Genomic DNA, 15,032 nt, shown 5'->3' on the forward strand with positions numbered 1-15,032 from the left:
GACAGGAACTTATTTATGAAATTTGATGAATTATGGCTGCTACAAAAAAAAACTGTTACCATGGCAACCCAAATTCTACTAAAAAACACCTGCATACACATCTACACATGGCTCCTAACATTCCTGTATAGTTTCATTGAAATCGGTTCATAGGTTTAGGAGGAGTTGTCCAGACAAATCTTTTCCATAAAAACCTGTTTATAGTGACCTGGTTATCATAGCCACCAAAATTTCTGCTGAAAAAAAAACACCCTGCATGCATATCTACACATGTTAGCCAACATTCCTGTATAGTTTCATTGAAGTTACTCCACAAGTCTAGGAGGAGTTGTCTGGACAACACTTTCTACATATAGATGGATAGACAAACTAATTCCAGTATACCCCATCCCCACTCCCAATTTAGTTGCTGGGGAGGGGGTGGGGGTGGGGGAGGGGTGTTATAGTAACTGTATAAGGATGAATATTGGAGGACAGGACTCTCTGAACAGTCCACCATCTGATGATCATGTTGACGGGCTTAAAAATAGCAAGTGTTTGTCATATCTTTTCATTGCTTCACTACACTCTAAATGGGACATACTATATATTCTATAACATGTACACTACAACAGTACAGTACTATATAACCTATCACATATATACACTACAAAATTACACTACTGTATGTACACTTTAAAAGTACAGTATCGCACTATATATCCTTTAACATGTACACTTCAAATGTACAATATAGTACTACATAGCTTTTAACATGTTCACTATCATATATTTATGAATTATACATGTCAAATGTGCTTTGCTTACATTCCACAACTTGGAGCATTATCACTACTACATCTTCCATAGAGAAGTTAGACACCAAACTATTACTACTCTTCTTCAGAACTTTGGAAACATTAAAAGTGTTTGGTTAAGTTTTGTTAAATCAAGATTTATTCCCATCCAATAACCCATTAATTCAGTATGGAATCATTTAAATGAGTGTTTATGGAAATGTGCATGCATTGACTTAACAATGCTCGAAGACATATGTAACGCACATGCATAATTTAAAACCACCACTTATAGAAACTAAGTTGCATACATGTATGTGTTCATAAGGGTTCTATATAGGCCTTAACGGCTATCTGGTCTCTAATTTCATGTTGTTTTTTGTAAGAAAATTATACATATAACCCAAGTGACAAACAAATATTTTACATATTATAAGCTGGTACCTGTAAGAAAACCTGTTCTTTGAGTATGGACCTTTACCTATAATTAGATAATTTTCATGTTGATACACTGGTAAAATTTCAGACCATCTGATCGCTATTTCATGGTATTAAGTTCACTTACTTTGGAATCACTGCATTAATCTGCAGAAGATAACTGATGACTAAAAACAGTAATGAAATATTGATGAATTATGTTACAACTGTTTGATCCATGATGAATATCAAAGTTTTGAATTTAGCACGTATCTGCATGTTCTGTAAAAGTCCATTGTTGAAATTTAAGCCAACTTTACCCTTTAAGATGACTAAATAGTAGTTTTTTCCTGACCACCTGAGGTATTCATAAGACTATGCCATCTAACATTTATTATTAGCTAATTAATTGTATGATATAGTGCAATAGATGCTAGTTGTCATGGCAAAGGAAAGGCAGTAAGATCAATCTTTTCCACAGAAATATTGCTGATGTCGTTGATTTTCTGTATATAATGGATAGTCCATCAATGGAAAATCATTAAATCTGGTCAATTTAACCTACCTTTACTGAAAAATAATAAACAAGGTGCAAAATTCTCTGGGTCTCTCAATTATATCTATTATCTTTTTAACAATTTAATCTTTTTTACCAATTTTCCATCATTTTTCAATGTTCACATCAACAATTTTCTGTTGTGAAAAGCTTGAAAATATCATGTTTTAAAATGTGCAACATGTAAAAAGCTATTTGCTAAAAAATTATTAAAAAAAAGGAATGCAAGTGGCAGTACTGACGGGTGCACAAGGGGATTACAACACTAACTGTTTCAGCTGCCATATTATATACCTGTTTGCTATTTGATTTTCCATTCTCCTGAAATTAGATGACAAAGTATACAGCCAAGTGGTTTTATTTCAGTACTATGTACCATGTCTATTTCACTGGAGGAACCTAAACCTGTATGGATCATACCTGCATGTAACCTAATTAATGCTACACAAATCAAAGTGTTTTTTTTTATAATAAAATACATATATTTAAGATATTTTGTGTGTTTTACAGAATTTAAAATTACAAGCAAATTGTGTACCATGTTGATAAAATATAAGTTAAATTAAGTAACTGATAAATATTTGATTATGTCAAATTACTTCTGAAATTTAATGGATCATGTAGACTGCATGTATAATGTTTGGAATTAATGTAAGCATTCATCAGAATATACTGTCTACACCTGCAGATAATTACACATAATGATAATGTTATCTGTTCATTACCTGCAAAAAACTAAATGAAAACAGAAGTCCTTTCTTTCATATTCAAAATTCTGAAATATTTTAGCTTCAAGATAACAGACAGCTGATCGAGTCAATAAAATCTGCACTAAGGTCAAGAAGGTAATGATTGTCATGGTGATCAATTCTACCTGGGCATGGATCAATCTGCTGTAGAGGTGACATAGTACCAAGCTCAGACTGTAGCTACTGTAATCAATTGAGGACTGTAGATATACAGACTTGAGTCAGATCATCAGACATTATATCAGATCAACAATAGAATCAAACAGGTAAGTGGTCAGCTGTTAGGGGTCACTTACAATTGGGGGAAGGCCCAACGCCTTGTTTTTGGCAATGACATTGTGGTGATGGAAGGGTTCATCTTCATCGTCATAATTTTCATCCTCTTCCTCAACTTCATGTTGTTTCTGAAAAAGACAACATTAAATATCAGTAATACCAAATAACTTCCAACATATATATATATATCAGCGTTTCCAATAATATTAACAGCTAGCTTATCCATGTCATGAATTAGTATTATAATAATAATTGGTGTGTTACAGAATGTGATAGAAATTATATCTGTTATTGTTAAATATAAAAATGTTAACATATGTTAAACCATATGATACAGTTATTGTAGCCACTCTAACTCATTTTATAGGTGTAAGATGCCTACATTGAAGGCATGATAATACTGGGCAATAAGTATAGAGACGAAACATATTTCTCAAAAAACAGCATCCAGTAATCACAATCATTAGACAGTTGGACAGCAAATTCACAACTTGCATCAAGAACTTGAATTGTAAGTTAAAGCAACCATTCCTATAACAAGTATTGTCTGGAAACCAGTCTTTGTGCTGAAGAATCTGAACATAAAAGTAATGCATCCACATCAAAATTAATGTAGGTTTTCATTGTCACATAAAATTTTGTTTTTATAAGATTATGTTGGCTACTAATACTATCTGGCATGCTTTCTCTTGTCTATATTACAATGTTCTACTGTGGGTATACAGAGTATATATAAAATATTACCTGGCAATAACATAAACTCAGATATACTGTTTTTATGACTTGTAATTGCCATGCATATTTATCAATATTGATTGTCTTTATTGCACACAATTTCTCCTGCTTTTACTTCATTACTAACCACATGTGACCTAAACTTGTAAAAGGATGTCATTTTAAATAAAACAGAATAAACTTTCAACACTTCAGCAAAAGGACACATATCATGACCATAAAGCCATGCCTCATGGTTCTGATGATGAAGTATTTATAACTGAATTCCTTGTAGACACAGCAAAACCTGGTGACAGTCAGTTACCTCACCAAGTGACTCACTGATATACCAAATCAGGTCATCTACTAACTAACTTGATATCTATCTCTTATCCTATCCATGTTAAAGCAAAAATAAAAAGCAATATAAGCAGTTTACAGGGATAACATATGCTAATGGCATTCATATAACTATAATCCTCAAATCGTGTCAGCAAACAATTAAAAGACTACTAATTTATCAAAATAAACAATCCTGTTATCTCAATAAGCATTCCCATTATCTCAATAAACAATCCTGTTATCTCGATAAACAATCCTGTAATCTCAATAAACAATCCTGTTATCTCAATAAACAATTCCATGATCTCAATAAACAATCCTTTTATCTCAATAAACATTCCTTTTATCTCAATAAACAATCCTGTTATCTCAATAAACATTCCTGTTATCTCAATAAACATTCCTGTTATCTCAATAAACAATCCTGTTATCTCAATAAACAATCCCATGATCTCAATTAACATTCCTGTTATCTCAATAAACATTCCTGTTATCTCAATAAACAATCCTGTTATCTCAATAAACAATCCTGTTATCTCAATAAACAATCCTGTTATCTCAATAAACAATCCTGTAATCTCAATAAACAATCCTTTTATCTCAATAAACATTCCTGTTATCTCAATAAACAATCCTTTTATCTCAATAAACATTCCCGTTATCTCAATAAACAATCCTGTTATCTCTATAAACAATCCTTTTATCTCAATAAACAATCCTTTTATCTCAATAAACATTCCTGTTATCTCAATAAACATTCCTGTTATCTCAATAAACATTCCTGTTATCTCAATAAACATTCCTGTTATCTCGATCAATAATCCTGTTATCTCAATAAACATTCCTGTTATCTCAATAAACAATCCTGTTATCTCAATAAACAATCCTGTTATCTCAATAAACAATCCTGTTATCTCAATAAACAATCCTGTTATCTCAATAAACAATCCTGTTATCTCAATAAACATTCCTGTTATCTCAATAAACAATCCTGTTATCTCAATAAACAATCATGTTATCTCAATAAACAATCATGTTATCTCAATAAACAATCCAATTTTCACAATAAAACAACTTCCAAATACACACAAAAAATTCCAATTGTTTCAGTTAACACCTTCCAAATACACAAAATAGGCATTAAGTTCCTATTTACATAACAACTGAATATAGATGTTCTAAATTATGATAAAGATGATAGCTATCTATAATATGTTTATATGATACCGTTTACTTTATAAAGACACTATCTACCTATATATGTTACATGTGTTTTACCTCCTCATAACCTAGGAAAGGCATGACATACTGAACAAAAAAACAAATCAAACTTAAAACTTGTAGACAATCTTCAATTACAACTTATTTATACAGCAACAGTATGACCAAAATGTGTACATTTTTAGTAAACATTTCATATTTGTTTCACAGGTTAAATGTTATGTTTCACACTTCAGTGAAATCAGAAGTATTTTCCTGCAATGAAAGTTCCTTTTCTAGCCCCTGGATAATTAAACAGTCTTTATCAAAGTACAATAAAGATTAGAACGATGCATTGGATATCATCATTGTCTCCATTTACCTTCATTTAAAGTGATTTTCAAACAACAAATTCTTACTTTGAATTTGGGCAATTGAATTTGACAGACACATTTTTGGACTGTTTAATGATCCTGAAGCCTTGATTCTGGTGAGAACTTGCATATCATTCACAACAGGCAAGTGTCTTGATTCTTATAATTAAATTTAGCATTATGGCCAATCTCAGTGATATCTCATAGTGTTGAAAACATTCAAACAGTGCAGCATCAGCATCATGGATCATACACAGCATCAAATTTACTTCACACCAATCACAAATAAACATTGAAAAATGTGACATACATGATAAATAATTCTGACTTTCAAACGATAAGCTTATAGACAGTAGTGAGACACACCATGAATCATTTGGGTACTTACTTTAGTAGTAAAAGTGTCAGCAGTTGGTCTGAAAGACTACAGGGACAGAAACGACACTGTTATTCAAATAGGTCCCTACAAACATTACATTTTTAGAATAGAGAGAAAGTGACATGGATTTAATAAGAATCTTTTATGGCTGTATACATCAGAAAAGTGCCAAACTCTCTATCATATGTTGTGGCACTAGCCCATCAGAGTACGTGTGTTAGAATGTTTAAGTATGGGTCTAACGTAAGAAAACACTTATCACCATGCCCTCAAGTTTACCGATCACCAATGTTACAGCCTGCACCTGTACTACATATAGAGAGGCAGGACTCTTACCTTTAACTGGCGATACTTAAGATGTCTAGGGGTAACCTGGCCAAACTCTTTAGCATTTTCTGCCCACAAAGCCTGCAGGTATCTCTTTTGCTGATATTCATTTTCCTTGAAAAGAATAAGATTTACAATGTATACTAGTACATATATATATAAATCAGGGGTGACTATTGCTGCCAAAAAAGCTGTCAGGATAATATTGCGATAGTAAAATTACTATTACTATAGTATTGAGCTAATCAAGTGACTATTGCAATACTATCCCAATAGGGTTTTTCTTATCTTACAGACATAATCCTCACACAGAAATAAAGCAAGGTCACTAAGCAATGAAATGTATCAGAATGCTCAAGTAAGCAAATTATGTTGTATCTGGAAAAAAATATTCACATTATTACAGGTATGTTGTACTGTGATATTTATTACACTTTGTTCTGTTTTTATACATAAACATGCTATTCTGAGGTATCTTTGGTAAAACACAGCTGGAGTCAACACTGGACAATATAACTGTCACATATGAGTCTTATTTTCAAAATAAATTCAGTATCAATTTTCTCCTTATTTTAAACATTTGTTTGTTTCAAAAGGTGAAGGATTAATTCGACGATGATATAATAATTTGGTTTTGACAATATATTTTGAAACAATTCATACATTGTTGGCAGAGCTGTGTCAAATATATATATAGGCCTACTAAAGGAATAAAGATAACAACTATTTACTGCATAACAATGTCTGCGTTTTTAATTTTGACATAACCAAAATGCTACCATATTGTTGGTTTCGCATTTTTAAAATACCACTACCTTCCGCCATTTTGTTTATCAATTTGGGTCATTTCAAGGATGGACCTTAAACAAGAATAGGGGATAAAGAAGACACCACCTCCTTTAAATACGGGTATAGACCGGTACTTTGTTGCTTTCACTAGATCATAAGGAAGACATTCGCACTTACTTAAAATATAAACTCTCATCAATGTAACAATTTGTGCTTAAAATTCTGATTCCATTCTGAGTAGGTGATTGTGCCATTCTTGTATCTAACTATATCCCTGAGTGAGGTTACCAAGACACTTTCATAAATAAATGAAGGTTATGCAGATGTTTGACAATAACTAAGAGAAAAAACTTGCTTTCAATTAGCATTTTATCTAGTAAACATAGTTTAAATGTCAAAGAAATGCACGTGAAGTTCAAAATGTAGGCTATTTGTATACAACACACTGTAATTTTCATTCAATGTCAGCAATTTAATCTTTACAACTTCAATTTTGATTAATGATTTCAAGCTATAATATATAACAATATTATACAATCAGGGAAATACACGTACTACAATGTTACAGAGTTGTACTCCCTAACATCAAATGATTAGATAAACCACAAAGACAGCTGACACTCAGGTGTTGCAACAGTTTTAAACATTCAAGAATTATTATTGTATGTTAATTGTGTTGTTTTGGTTTACATAAGCTACAGTAAAGTGTAAGATATTATTTGATGGGTTTATTAGACCCATCTCCCTCTCTGCTAATGATCTGTGTAGAGTAAATATCCCTTTGACATTTTCAGTACAGCACTGGATAAAAAAATAAGACATTTCAGATTCTGTGTTGACGGCTTGATTCAGCATCAATATCTGTTTCATGTATGTATGGTTGACAAATCAACACTCACCTATGAAAGGACAGACATGTCAACAAATATCTTTATACCTTAAACCAGAATACAGGTATGAAGTGTTTGCTTTATTGACAATCTGTTATTTACCTGTCTGTAGAGTATCACTTATGATATCCCATCCAGTGTGGGATCAATACATGAGCTCATACAATACCTTAATTACATGACTAATTATCTATACTGCAACATTTACAAGAGTAACTGATTTGAAATGTAAACTAGCACTAGAGATAACAAACAATAGCCTAATGATTTTCACATCCATACCCAATGTGTGTATATCTGTAATAAAGAGTTCAGTTCAATGAGTTACCTATGCTATAAATTATAAGCAAAAAAGAGTGTTACAATAAATCACAAATGTAGAGGTCCATTGGGATCCAGGATAAGACAGAAAATAGTTCAGGGCCTACTGTCTGGTAAATACTGACAAGAGGGAGTGTGGTTAAAGGTCTAAATTTAAGTGTAATAAACTTTGACAGTAGGAAAACTGGTTCATGGTCTAAACTCTGGAAAATAGGGAGACTTGTTCATAATGTAAAGTCTAGTAACAACTGACAATAGGGAGATTGCATCAAGGCCTAAAGTCAGGTTAATACTGACAATGCAAGATAGGTTTGTGGTCTAAAGACTAATAAGATTGACATTAGGGAAGCTGGTAAAGACTGATAAAAGGGAGACAACTTTATGGTCTAAAATCTAGAAACAACTGACAATAGGGGGGCTGCTTCATGGCCTATAGTCTGGAAAGGACTGACAAAAAGGAGACTGCTCTATGATCTATGGGAGACTGGATTGTGGTCTAAAGTCTGAGACAGACAATAAGAAGGTTGGTTCATGGTCTAAAATCTGGTAATGACTGACAATAAAGAGGTTGGTTCATGGTCTAAAGCCTGGTAATGACTGACAATAGGGAGACTGCTTCATGTTCTAAAATTTGGAAACAATTGACAACAGGGAGACTGGATTGTGGTCTAAAGTCTGCTAAAGACTGCCAATAGGGAAACTGGATCATGGTCTATAGTCCTAGGGTCTGATTAGGAAATGTGTTTAAGGCTGACAATGGTAAGAACAACTTTGACATTTTATATTTGTGCATGTCTTCCCTATGGTTTATCTTTGAATGATCAAATGGACTTTGTCACAATATGGTTACTATAAGAAAGAAGAACAACATGGACTTTCAGGAAAGCGATGACCAGTTCTACACCATAATGAGAAAAGTACTAACCAATTCTTTATTCTTATATACAGGCTGAGCTCGATCCAATCGTCGGGCAATACCAATGTTCTGCATCTGTATCTCACGTAACATCTTCTCTCTACTGCCATAATTTAAACTGCAAAAAAAACAGTAGCTCTAGCTATGAACCTAATGACATTAAGTTAGAGACACTGGCTATAAGCACACGTTACAAAAAATACCAGGTTCCTGCTGTGCTCCAGATTTTCTATTGCATTCTATGGTACAGACTTTACTGTTGCATTAGAATGGTCCTATGAAAATGATAATGATATACAGCAAAGGATTCAGAACAGTTGTAAAGAAAGCAGCTCTGTCAGAATGTACAGCTCTGTCAGATTGTACCAGAATGTCCGAAAGGAATTAATGATGATTTAGAATAACAGTGGCATGGATAATTTCATCAGGAAAAACAATCACCAAGTAAAGATTTAGAATTCTGATACATGGTTGACTAGTGGTAAGTGTTTCACCATGTGAAAACCATTATTGTCTATAATTCTTACACCTTCATAAGGTAAATATACCTACCTCTTGGAATTTTTCACATAGTTATAATATTAGTCTTTATCAGTGTAAGATACCCACCTGTTGGGGTTTTTCAGGTAGTTATAACACTAGTCTACATCAGTGTAAGATACTCACCTGTTTGGGATCTTCAGGTAGTTATAACACTAGTCTACATCAGTGTAAGATACTCACCTGTTTGGGATCTTCAGGTAGTTATAACACTAGTCTACATCAGTGTAAGATACTCACCTGTTTGGGATCTTAAGGCAGTTATAACATTGGTCTCTATCGGTGTAAGATACTCACCTGTTTGGGATCTTCAGGTAATTATAACACTAGTCTACATCAGTGTAAGATACTCACCTGTTTGGGATCTTCAGGTAGTTATCACACTAGTCTACATGTGTAAGATACTCACCTGTTGGGGATCTTAAGGGTAAAAAACACTAGCCTTTAGCAGTGTAGGATACTCACCTCTTTGGCTCATACTCATTCCAGTTATCTATCTCTGGTCTGTTCTTCATGATGTGGGTCATCTTCTGTAGAAGCACCTTGTTCTCATGATCCACCTCAGCCTGCCTTTCTTCCTCTTGCTAAAACAATTCAATAAAAACATCAAGAGAACCTCTTTTTTACAGATACAAATGTCCTTGAAACTGATATACGGCAAGATACAAAAGAAAAGTGAATCAATGTATGTTAGTAATCATTATCATGTTAATATCATTTTCTTTCTAGTTGTAATATGATTTATGGTACTAAGCATGCATTTATCAAGGGTCAATGCTGTTTCATTATCTATTTATATATGGGTACTGTATTTTCCGGCCTATGAGCCACAGCCTTTTCCTTTTGAGTTTGGCATGCAGCTTATATTCCAGTATGGCTTAGACATGGATGAAACAAAAACAAATTGGCAGAATGGGGAAAAAATTGTAGTACCACATGCTTGTGACTGAAACAAATGGGGTAGAACTAATTGCAATCGTCTACTAAATAATTTGGAGATTGCAATCTAATAACATTCCCATGGATTTAATTAATTATACCCGTTGATATGAAACAGTAATATATTCTAATTACAAGGTTTCTTCACACCTGTATATGCAAGAAAGTGTGACGGATGTTTCCAGTAGACTATTGCACCCTGGGATTGATAGGTTGAGACCTCCAATGAGTGCAACAAAAAAAATCTTATTTATGTGTATACTGCAATCTTGATAAACTGCCTCCCGTTGTCTATTACCGGTATATCAAACGTCAACAACAGAAATCATGAATTCATAAGAAAGAGTGTGACTCAAATGTGGATGAAATCGTGAAAATTGCTATAAACCGGCCCTGATTTATACTCAGGTGTACACTGATTTACAGACCAGAAATATGGTACAACTTTTTGAAAAGGTAAACTTATTCCCTAAATGGGGAAAGTTTTCCCAATTACTGATTCTCAAACCAATCCCGTTTCTTTTGTTAACATTACATATCATTTTCAGAAAACTGAATCTCTGAAAATAATGATTTTATATTTACCATGTGAATACCACTGTACAAATTCAGGTGTTCCAGAACTAGTAAATCAACCTGTTTATCCCCAATTTCCTTTGATCCTTTGGTTAAGGAAACATTTTGATAGAAATATTTCTTTTTTCTCTCTCATCAAATTCTAGATTCTGAATTATTTTCCAATATACGACCAAACTTAGTAGCATTCAATTCACCTGACCTATTTTGGTTCCTTGATTATTGAAGTTTTTTTTTCTAACTCAGCTATGTCACTGCATACCACAGGGTAATTTACATCTAAAACACATCACTAAAGTGAATCAAATGAAGAGATGGATCTGGAGAAATCGATATCATATGACCATCATTTACACCTCATTGCAAACTTTACATGAAGAATTCTGAAAATGTTTCAGCACTAATGGCATAAGTCATTTGAACAACGCACCATGCACAGTGATAAGTGAGATGTAATGATGCAACTGATTCATTTTACTAGCACACAGTCTAATATGTCACTATCATATATGTATTTACAAAGGTGTTCAGGTCTTCAGACATCAAGCCCACAACTTGTGAGCTATAGAAATCTCTCTGTTAACCACTTAACACCATGTTAAGGTGCCCGATTGGGATTTAAATCCAATTTTATCAAACAATAAACTTGTCAGTCATGGAACACATATAATGGCTTTCCCATGATAAATATTGCACTGAATATCACACAGTTTAATCCCAGGGTGATGGCTGTTACAATCGTATCTCATTAAACGTGAAATCTGTCTTTTACTGTAATCTAACATAAATAAATTTTGTGGAAATAAAAGTAACAGAAGAATCCAATGAATTACCAGGGTAAAAAATAAAAGTTGGTGTATGACTGTGTGTACAGCTAGCATAATCAGTGTGATCCTACCAAATCTAAAGTGACAGCTTTTTAATGGCGTCCTATGTGACTCACGATACCTTAACATCACCAAGAATCAAAACATGTTTCTCCAGTCTATATGACAAAGAAATTAATCAAACTGAATAAAAAATGTTTTTCTTTTCTACATAGAAAATAATGAAATCTACATGATATATCAGAACTGTAAATACAATAACATATCTGGTTTATACCAAGTAATTATTGACTGTTGTGATGGTAAATATAAAGAAACCAACAACATTGCTAAATCAACTTGATTACAAATAAATATTAAAATCTATGCTTTGTGAATTATTATGATCAAATAATGCACTGCTGAAAGGTGGAACTTTGACAGAATTAAAACCCACTGAAGGTGAAACTGAATTTCCATTACAGTGGACAGACAGGAAGTTGTCATTGAGTAAAGAATTCTCCCAGCTATTGCGACCAAAGACGCATTATTGTCACCCGTAATACTGAACTGAAAGCCAATATATCAACACAAAGTCACAATAAAAGATATAAGGCTCTCCCAGCTAATAATCTCAACTGTACTGTGTGGAAATATTCAATAGTGTTATTCAAAGTATGCTAAGTCTAATCCAGGGAAATAGCTTATACTTCACAATAGAAAAATTTGATAATATTTTTTCTACACATTACACGAAAGGTTTTAAAGGCTTATGGAAACTTTTGTCTATATACACCTACATAAACATTTGATTTTCTTCTTTGAAAGACCCAAGATCCTATAATTAGTATAACTTAGAAACATGATCATAATTACAAACAAGGTTTTGAAGACCAAGTTTGGATACTTCTGTTGATAGTATCATTCTTAATGCTTAACTTCAAATTCAAAACGCTTCACCTAGGTATATTGATTTCATCACCATCAGACATTCACCATCAACTGAAGGGAAAGAGGCAACTGAAAGTTGATGTCAAAACATCAAACAATGTTGATGTTATTGGTAATATAAATTGATAATCTTGATCAAAGAAATTGCAGTGACAGCACACAAATAGCACTATACTTCAATGTTCAAAAGAACTTGACATCCCAATGTACAAGGGCTCATTAGAGTCTGCACTTGTACTTCCTTGCCAGTGTACACCTTGAATATTGGCTGGTCCCAGAAAGACCAGCAATACTATTCAAATAGCCTGGAAATGTGATAAAAGCATAATTTGGGTATGATGTTTTCCATCACATTTGATGTTAACAGAAAATTCAATATTAATTTCAAACTACGATTTTTCCCTTAACAGATAGTCTTGCCTGAGAGAGTGAGGTTCTAATGTTGATCAGAAAATTACAAATGGATAATAAAATCTATACTTGTATTTGTTGTGTTAATTTGCTGTATGCAATTAAGATAAAATGAACAAATAAATGTGAGACTCTTTATTGTTCTTTGTTCATAATTCATATAATATGATATATTATCATATTATATAATGTAATTAATGCATATTTCTGGAAATGTCAGAAATGGAGAGTGAGTAACGTATGATAAGACTTTGCCGTTTTTGTTTGCTTTGTTTATAAACTAATGAAAATCTCCCTAGTTTCAGTGTACAAATAGATAAATATCAATGATGTCTAAAAGCGAAATGCTTTACATTAGAAAAAACGTCACTCTTTTGTTTTCCATTGCCATTTTCATTTAAAGTATTCATGTTGTTAGAGTAGATCACAGGAAGATCTATGTACATCTTCACAATGAATTATTCACTATGTTACTCTCTGAGTGGTAGATATTGATTTATATTTTGAGCGGTTTTTTTCAAAGAGCATATATATTTCAGTCAAACAAAGCAGATTTGAAACAACTATATATCCATATGTTACAAATCCATGGCCTGTTCTATTGTTCATATCAAGTATGTAATATTTGTCTCATTGTGATGATTTATGACCCTGTGTAAACAAACAGTTGACATCCAAACTTTGTAATTAATACCAAGGATTCTAATAGACACGTCCTGTTAGAGTAATTAACCTGAAGGCTATCAATATGTATTAAAGGACCACAATTTACTTTTGAATATGAAGCATACAAATATACTTTTTATAACTGACATTATTGTTCTATCTTATAAATCTAAATACACAACATTTTAACATATATCTTATCATTTGTATTGTTACATCACATGGTTCTTTCCCAAGAACAGCCTTTTTAAGGTGTTTATGGTCAATATGAACGACAAAACTTTGAATGATAATAACATTGTGCATTAGTGTACATTTATATCACCCATGAATACCAAAGTAAATCAGTTTAATTTGAAAATGACTTATTTATTACCAGTGGGAAGATCTTTCAGCATGACTAATGATTTCAAAAGTGTGCAGTGCCACTCCCTATGGTTACCATCATGACACTATACTATAAAATGAGTGATGAGTGTCATTTTTAGTCCTTTGATATTAGGAAGTAATTAGCATCTAAATCGGTAGACATAAATATAAAGAAACCTCCTCCTTTTCTGCCATTCTGTACTGTAGAATACATACATTCTATTAGAGATTCCAAACACATACCCATTAGACCTTCAACATGTATGATATACAGTCTAATGTAACTATCAGCCAACCAATTTACTCTACATAAAAAGACTATCAGTTTATATCACCTTGCCATGTGTTTCTTAAAGTGTCTGTCATGCATGACCTCAAATTGTATGCTTCAATACATGCCAAATTACAATGTGACAGTAAAATTATTGATTATTGGTCTTCAAATACCAACAGATGGGATTATAAAGAATACACACATTTGAATTGGATGAAGACTACAAAGTTCTATAGGCATATTTGGTTCTTATTGCCTTACCTGTATCCTCTTGAGTCGCACAATGACATGGGGATATTTCTTTGGAGATTTGGTATCTAATCTTGTCCTTGATTCATTAAGCTGTAAATGAAATCAGAAAATTACTTATAACATTGCATATAAACATATTTATACCATACTTTTAGGATTGTAAGCCATTTACTTTGATGGGTCAAGCATGCACATTATATACTGTTGTAGCTTGTACGTGGA

General features: G+C 32.7%; 1 protein-coding gene across 1 annotated transcript in view; it reads right to left on the reverse strand.

The window, feature by feature from the left end:
* The window catches only part of LOC132543360 (uncharacterized), an 81,249-nt gene that overhangs the window by 53,133 nt on the left and 13,084 nt on the right, over positions 1-15,032 (reverse strand). Inside the window, exons 2-7 of the mRNA XM_060206852.1 lie at positions 14,820-14,900; positions 10,032-10,150; positions 9,036-9,144; positions 6,120-6,224; positions 2,795-2,902; positions 2,020-2,070 (exon numbers count right to left, since the gene is read on the reverse strand). Of these exons, the coding sequence (XP_060062835.1) occupies positions 2,020-2,070; positions 2,795-2,902; positions 6,120-6,224; positions 9,036-9,144; positions 10,032-10,150; positions 14,820-14,900 (573 nt within the window). The remainder of the gene's footprint in view (positions 1-2,019; positions 2,071-2,794; positions 2,903-6,119; positions 6,225-9,035; positions 9,145-10,031; positions 10,151-14,819; positions 14,901-15,032) is intronic.

The sequence above is a fragment of the Ylistrum balloti genome, unplaced genomic scaffold (genome assembly GCF_031769215.1).
Source record: "Ylistrum balloti isolate Yb309-2 unplaced genomic scaffold, AGI_CSIRO_Ybal_v1 Utg369754, whole genome shotgun sequence".
Classification (NCBI taxonomy): domain Eukaryota; kingdom Metazoa; phylum Mollusca; class Bivalvia; order Pectinida; family Pectinidae; genus Ylistrum; species Ylistrum balloti.